This window comes from Manacus candei, unplaced genomic scaffold (genome assembly GCF_025592945.1).
Source record: "Manacus candei isolate 608988 ecotype Guabito, Panama unplaced genomic scaffold, ASM2559294v1 h1tg000005l, whole genome shotgun sequence".
Lineage (NCBI taxonomy): Eukaryota > Metazoa > Chordata > Aves > Passeriformes > Pipridae > Manacus > Manacus candei.
This window is the reverse complement of record NW_026138053.1, coordinates 6003511-6011342: the sequence shown is the minus strand read 5'-3', so window position 1 is coordinate 6011342 and position 7832 is coordinate 6003511. Positions and strand designations below refer to the sequence as shown.

Here is a 7832-nt window from a genome sequence, read left to right as displayed (position 1 = left end):
GAGTAAAAGCAGTTGACACAGCAGCCTGAGCCTAATTCCTAATAAAAACTATCTGTAACAGTCAGCAAAGAAACCTGCTCTCAGCTGCAGTGTGGGTCAGAATGAGCTGGAGACCCCTGGTCTCACCTACCATAACCAGCCTGGACATCAGGAGACAGCCTGGTTTATGTGTGACAAATCTGTGAGCAAACTCAGTTGCCAAGTAGCAAATGCAGTACATTAAAATGTATTTTGTTATGATGGTTACTAATTGTAGTATTTTAGCTGTTGGAGAAACAGCTTTTCGGCCTGTCTGTGCTGTTGCTTTACAGATTTCCAGTCTGGATAAAAGAAGCATGAGTTCCTGTTCCAGTTTCTGACTCAAGAAGTGAGCTCCTGGAGGAGACATACCTTGGGAGGTAAATTAATTGCCTTAACTATTGGAACATAATGGATGAGATTTCACTTCTCTTTCATACCAAATGGTTTACCTTGCCTAATTTACTGCCTCTTTAGCACCTCTGGTTTCCTTCTTGCCTCTACAATTCCTTGCAGACACATATGTCCACAAGATGGTACTAGGCTACAAGTAGCCCCTACGATGGGTGGTCAGTGAAGGCCGTTGGAATTGCTGCTGGCCAGGTATCACCAGAGCAACTCACTCAGAAAAAGCTCATTAGTGTTGTTTCCCGTGAGAGGCAGTCAGGCCAAAATACTTGTTTGTTTGGGGTTTTTTAATGAAACAAAATTCTGATAGGAATCATAACAGATCATTGCTGTGACTGATGCTCTGCACACTCACACCTGTTTCATACCAAATAGCTTCATTACTGTCTTTGGAGCCACGTCCAATTTAAACTAATAAACTAATTTAGGAAAGAGAAGAATGAGGCCAGGAATTGTAGCAGCTTTACGAATCTGTGTTTTGGCACATTTAAGAAAGAGAAATTTGACCTAATGTATTATAAATACCTCACTTGCTTTAAGCAATTATTGTAATCTATCACATTGATGCAGCCAACACAAACATGCACTACATTTCTCATGCTAAAAATTGTTCGAAAAGGCTTGAATAAATTGTTAATACTCTATAAGCTGCTGGTGAAATAGCTCAATGATTAGCTCTTCTCCTCTTCACATGATGCAAACGCATTAGTGACACTGCTGACTAATGACTTGCAAAATTTTTGTTAAAGGCACAGGTGCATTTTTAAATGGCAGCCCAGTTCTGAAGTCAATGGCATTTCAGGCTTTGAAACTGAAAATCTCTATTACATTGGTTTATGTAAAATTACTGCTTGATTTTTAAGTTTTTTTTTAAAATAACACTCCACATAGAATCATGTTAATTATGCTGTGATGTTAAAGTTACTCCTGAAAAAAAACTTTTCATAATATGATTACTGAAATACTGTTAATCCTGACTGTATGAACAAGGCTGCAGTGTTAATTAAAGACGGTGAACTGCTTTTTCAACAGCCCTATGCAAGTGGAGTGATAAACACAGCCCCTGATAGCTTGTAAAACGTTGGCAGTTCCTGATCAGACGCAGGTGCTTAGGCAGTAGAAAAGGTGAAGGGTTCCTGCGAAGGGAGGTGCCCACCTTTAGCAAACTTCATTCTTGTTTCGCTCATTCTAATACAATTAAGCGGAGATGACCACATCAGTGTGGCCATAATGAAATCCCTTAGTGGGAGATCTGAAGTAACGAGGAGAGCACGTAATTTGTGACTCGAGGCCATTTAAAAGAGTCTGTGTGTTTAATTGGCTTAATAAAATCACGATCATGAATGAGGCTGTCACTGTGACAGGGCCCACGGAGGGATGCTCATGACCCGAGGGCCGGACGCAGCTTGGTCCAGCCGGGCCCGTCCGTTCCAGCGAGAGCTCCGGGGTGACGCGCCCCGGGAACGCGAGCTGTGCGAGGGCGGTGTCCCGCAGGTGTCCCCGCGGGCGCGGCCCCTCCGGGGGGCGGGATGCCGATGCCGGGGGTGCCGGCGGTGCCGGGGGCCGGCCCGGGCGGAGCGGGCCCGCCCAGCGGGGCGCGTCACGGCGCGGCGGCGGCGGCGCGGCGGGGCGGGGGCGGCGCCGGCCGCAGTCGGCACGGGGCGGGAGGAGCGGCGCGCCGGCTGCGCGCACCCCGCACACGGCGCGCTGCCACCGAGGGAGGGAGGGAGCGAGCACCATGTGCCGGCCCGCGCTCGCCCGGCTGCTGCTCCTCCAGCTGCTGCTCGTCAAGCTGCACCTCGCCAAAGGTGGGTCCGGCGCGGCCCGGCCGCTCTCCCTCAGCGTCACCGGGGAGGGGGGCGAGGGTCCTGCCGGCGCGGGCACCGCGGGTGTGCGGCCGCGGCCACCCGATCGACGCGGTGCCCTGCGCAGGGTTAGGGACCTGCGGGGGTCGGGCGCGCTCGGGGGTTGCGACCTGCGGGGGCCGGGCGCGCTTGTCAGCGGGCGAATGTGCAGCCCGACCGCTGGTGACAGGAGCTGCCACCTTTAATCCCTTTCAGAGGGGATTTGTGCCTCATCAGAGCAGCGCGGCAGCGAGTCTGCAAAGCAGATTTGCTCCGTTCCCCCCCCGCCCTCAACTTGAGTTGGGTCAGGTCCCTTTTCCCGGGACGGCGCCGGTGGCTGTTTTAACCCCGCGTCCCCAGGTATCGGCGCGTTTTGTCCCGGTAAGGGATGCGCAGGAGGTCCCAGCATCACTGCGCTTTATAATTTTTCTTTGTCTGTTGTATTTCGCGTTTAACCATCTTCTGTTCTCAGGCTGCTTTTCCCTCCGCCTTTAAAACAATGCGGGGAAGCACGGGAATGGCCCCTTTTATCCCCGCACAACGCAGCTCCGGGATCGCCGCTGTGCTCCCGCGGATGCGCATCTTCCCCGGCCCCTGCCTGAGCCGCTGAGCCCCCCGAGCCCAGCCCGGCCCCCGCCCTGGGCCGGCGGCGGCTCCCCGCTCCCTGCCCGGGCTGAGCGGGGCCGGGGCTGGCGGGTCCGGGATGCTCCCGGGATACCCCCGGGATGCCCCCGCCGCCCGGCCGTGGGAGCGCGCCCCGCTGACCCAGGCGCGGCCCCGTGTCTCGCAGGCGCCGTCAAGGAGTGCGAGGAGGACCAGTTCCAGTGCCGGAACGAGCGGTGCATCCCCGCCGTCTGGAAATGCGACGAGGACGACGACTGCTCGGATAACAGCGACGAGGCGGATTGCCGTGAGTGTCCGTGCCCTGCGCGGCATGGCGGGGGGCCGGGAAGGGCGCGATTCCCAGCGCTTCCCAGCTGCGCTGCGCCTCTTTTTATGAATGAATGAATGAAGTCGCGCCGTGCCCGGCTCCGGCGCCCATTGGCTGCCGGGAGCAGCAGATCCGTGACGCGCCGCGGGGCAGCGGCTCCTCCACTGCCGGCCCGGCCCGGCCGGGACACCCCGAGCGGGAGCGGCAGCGGCTGCGATCACCTGGCAGCTCCCTTCCCTCGCCCTGCCGGACCCCTCGCCTCCAGCAACGTCCCTGCTCAGAACGTCTGAAGACAAGTTTGTGTCCTCGGGGAGCTGGGAGAGATTTTTAACCCCCTGGGAGACCGTGCTCAGGGCCAGGGCCGGGTGCTCATGTGAAACGCGGCTTGCTCATAAGCATCCTACAAGATGTGGGGTTGGTGCGAGTTCGTGTTTAAATATGTTTGCAGTCGTGGTGAGAAGGGAGATGAACAAATAGCACTATTTGGCTTGGCAGTGTCAGCCACGTAACACTGATTCCCTGGCAGCATAAGGGAAGAGAGAGCAAGATCTATACTTTCAAACTTGAGAAGGTGGCACTCTTGCCTTCTCCTGTGGTGTGGCTCAGGTGTGTGCGAGTGGAAGCCTACTGGGTAGTTAGTAGGGTTGTGCTGTTATTACCTGACATAGCTTGTTTACAGCTTCTGACAGCCTGGGATAATTTGGCTCAACCATGGACCGTAAGAAGCATCTGTAAAAGAAATTATGGAGCCTAAGTCTTGAAGAGAAGTATCTTTAATTTGGAGTTTTAAGTTTTAAGCAAATATTGTAGCAAGTACCACACCTCATGAATTATCTCTGTAGGATAATAGATGCTGAATGTGCATCAGGTTAACAAACTCTTTCAAGTTCATAGACCCAGTGAATGTATGAAGAAAAGAAGAACTGCTGGTTATGTGTTTTTCTGTATGTGATTGTACTGCTAACAGCTTTACCTGTAAATCTGTGTCAGGGGATATTCAGAGGTGAAGTCTAAGTAGATTAAGGAGAGCAGGGATTCTCAAACTCTTGTTCACAGAGAACATCTTGTTACAGTGTAAAATATAACATTTATTTGTAGTGCTTTTGTATTCAGAGAACTCGATAGGCTTTATATATGCTTAAGTTTATGACCTGGGGAGTTAGCAGCATTAGTTAATTGAGATATAGAAAGGTTTTTGCAGGAATTATAATGGCACTATTTCAAGGTAACTTAGATTTGGAACGTTTCAAGTTATAAAAGATCCAGGGAAGTCAAGGCTGACTGAGAACCAACTTGGACTCGTGTAGTTATAACTGGTCATGCTTTCTCAAAAGTGTACGTGTTTCCAGAGGGAGACACCAATCTGTGGAAGCACTGGGAATCTCTGAGCGGGTAGATAGTGTTGTTCTCCAAGTCTGCAATGTAAAACGCTGCGTGCTGTTGTACAAAGGCTTGGTGAGCTGCAGGTGACCTGAGGGCTGTGCTTTGGGAACTGCTTCTCAGAGGTTGGGATCGAGACTGGAGGAGCTTCTTGAACAGATTCTACACCCCACACTCCACATTGAAGAGCAGGTTTGTGGCCTTAGCTCCTTGCCCTGCATGAGTGAGTGGGTCAGTACCTGGGCTGCTTTATCTTCTCCTTTTCCTTCTGATCAACCCTCTAACTATTGTGTCAGAAGAGAGAGTGTGGAACAACGTCCTGTTGAACAGCAGCTCTATATGCATTGTGCTGTGTTACAATGGTTAGATAGATAATTGCATCTGATTTAGTTTTATTTCAGAGGCGTTCTACAGTTGGGTTTGGGGCTGAAAAAAATATGATGGCTAGATTGTGGTAGGATGGTGACTTTGGAGATATTAGGAAAAAAATTTTGGATGTGGAGGTATCAGGAAGAGATCTTCACTTTAATCTGAATTTGGCATTTATTACTGATTGGGGATCATGCTACAAAATTTACTAATGAACTGTTTAGTTCATATATATTTACAGACTTTGCAGTTGCTTCTTCAAAAAGTCTGAAAGACAAAAATTGCATTTCTCACACACGCTTTTCTCACTTATATTGTTCTGAACACTGTTTTATTTTGAAAATGCATACTGCTTTTCAACATATGGAATGTTTAGAGTTCTGTTCACTGGGTGAAAGAGTACGTTCCATGTGTTTTTGCTTCTAGATATCACCTCTGTTATCACTGCTGTAATAAAAAGATATTTGTTTCAAAACTATTTTATGAACATATGTGATGGAAGAAACTGTTCTGAAAAACTTGGCGTGCTGGAGTGGTAATGGAGGGGAAAAGGAATATGCAGGTAGCCTGCTGATAATGAGTACTGATAAGGACCCTGATAATCTCTGTAATTACCTGCTGATTCTTTTCCACAGAGTTGAAAATGTATTTTTAATAGCTCATTGCTGCTTGTCTATATCCTCCCTTATCGAAGAGACACGATGGTCTGTCTGTGTGAACAATTGGTTTATGAAACCAATTCCTTGTGGTAGATGTGTATATACACTGGAAAATTTTGTAACCAACAGTATCTTAAATAGTTCTCCAGAAGGAGATTTTTTGGCAGGACTCTGTGTGCTTCCTACTAGAAACCATCTTTGCACAAGACTGGATTTTTGTTTGTTTGCTGTTATTTGTGTCCCCTGTTATGTTGTGTGTCCCATGTCTGCCCCTGGTTTTCCCCCCATCCCTGAGGTTTGCTGGCATAATGTTGGCTTTTTTAAAGGAGTTTTGGACTCCAAGGAGAACATCCTGGTAATCAAACTGTATCTTTTCCTTGGAATTTGCTTTCCATTCAGTAATCCTTGCCTATTGTGGCTGTAGTTCAAGTTATCTACCATAGGACTAATGTGTGAGTTAATATGGCAAACACTGGAAACAAAGCATGAAAATGAATGATTTCTGCTCTTAGACATATCAGATTGGTCAGTACTGGTTTGTAAGGTGAGTTAAGCTTGTCCAGGACAGGGTTGGCTTTCTGGGCTGCCAGTGCACGTGGCTGACTCATGTCCAGCCTCTCATCCACCAGCGCTCTGAGTCCCTCTCAGCAGGGCTGCTCTCAATCCCTCCATCTGCAGCCTGGATTGATCCTGGCAGTTGTCCCCACTCAGGTGAAGGAAACAGAGTAAATTGTTTAAATATGGAGATGCCCTTTTTGCTGTCATGTTTTCAGAAAGTTACAGCACTTTAAGGGAAAGAAAATAAGTGAGTAGAGATATTCCTTAATATGTTCCTGTGCATCTGATGAAAGGAAACTAAACTCTCAAGGGAAAAAAAGTGACAGTTATGTTGTTTGGATTGCTGGGGAAATCAAGTCTTAAACTCTGGAATCAGAAAGCTTGGGTAGCTATTACAGAGTTTAAATCTGTTTTAAGACTGTTTACTCTGCTCTTTGCAAAATGATTTGTTTGAGCTCAATCCAGCATAGGCCTGGGAAGACAAAAACCCGGTCACAACTTAGAGCTTGCACTGCCACGATGTGCACTGTGTGTGATGCACACAATGAGGACAGGGCTCTAGGGCAGTTCTGAACATGATTCTTTTAGATGCATTTTACTCCTTCCCTGTGATGCTTTTTCCTCTCAGGAAACTCTGGAAAGGCAAGACTGAATTTTATAACCTATTTCAGAGAACATTTGCAGATACACAGTCATTGAGACTTTTCCATAATGGTATAGCAGCAACTTTATAAAACATCAAAGCTATTTTTATAGTGGGAAACAAGTCCATTTTCTGAGGCACAGTGTTTTAGCAAAAGTTCACTCCTTGCTGAGATACTTGGAATGTGGAATACTGACTCTTGTTCTGTGTCTCCCTCAGGAGAGGTGGCAGCTGCAGAGCCTCGTGGGCCCCAAGCTGAGTGTTCAGGGTGCTGTGTGACACATCACCCAGAATGGAAAATCCTAGAGAGCTGCTTCTATGGGGGAGTGGCTCTGGGAGACTTTTTCCCCTGTTTTGCAAGTTTCTTCTTGCTTGCCACTGCAGCCAGCAGAAAACAAGGAAGAACTTGCAAACTGCAACCAGGTACAATATATTTGACACAAAATAGGAGCTCTTTGATAGTTGTGATTTTATTTTTCTGATGCAAGTAAGGTTCACATTATCTTAACCCAGACCAGAGTATGGGTGAAAGAGACTGGAAGATCTCTGCTTACATGTTTCACTGGTGATTAAACCTTAAATGTGGCAAAACAATCAGTAGCTTTACCAGTTTCCTAAAATGGAACACAAGCTTCCAGCCCACTTCAGCTTTGTAATACCTGCCTGCAGGGGGACACAGCCAAGTGCAGAATTACCATTTCTCCTTTAAACTTCCCTTTGCCATCTTTGTATTGGGATCCTCTCTGTGGTGCTGATTTCTGGTGAGTACTGTTCATAGGAATATTTTGTACTGGACAGGACTGAGGCTGCCTCAGGTGTGAGATGCAGTCTGAAGGGAGTTACTGTTTCCAAAACTGTTTCCATGTGTACAGAATTCAGGGTAAACATGAGGAATCAGCAAACTTCCCCCTACCTCAACCCTTCCCTGCCTCATGGCCACAGTAGGTGACTGTGTAGCTGAGGCACACTTCCCTTGCCATCCGGAGGAGGGATTCCTTTTCCCCTGCTGGATTTGTGCAGAG

At 48.3% G+C, this 7832-nt stretch overlaps 1 protein-coding gene across 2 annotated transcripts in view; it reads left to right on the top strand.

Moving 5' to 3' along the window:
- Positions 1 to 2087: 2087 nt before the first annotated feature.
- Positions 2088 to 7832, top strand: part of LRP8 (LDL receptor related protein 8) — a 170832-nt gene continuing 165087 nt past the window's right edge. Inside the window, exons 1-2 of one of the 2 annotated variants that reach the window (XM_051800940.1) lie at positions 2088 to 2234; positions 3061 to 3180. In XM_051800940.1, the coding sequence (XP_051656900.1) occupies positions 2165 to 2234; positions 3061 to 3180 (190 nt within the window). In that variant the 5' untranslated portion in view covers positions 2088 to 2164. The remainder of the gene's footprint in view (positions 2235 to 3060; positions 3181 to 7832) is intronic. The other variant, XM_051800949.1, reaches the window with a different exon arrangement.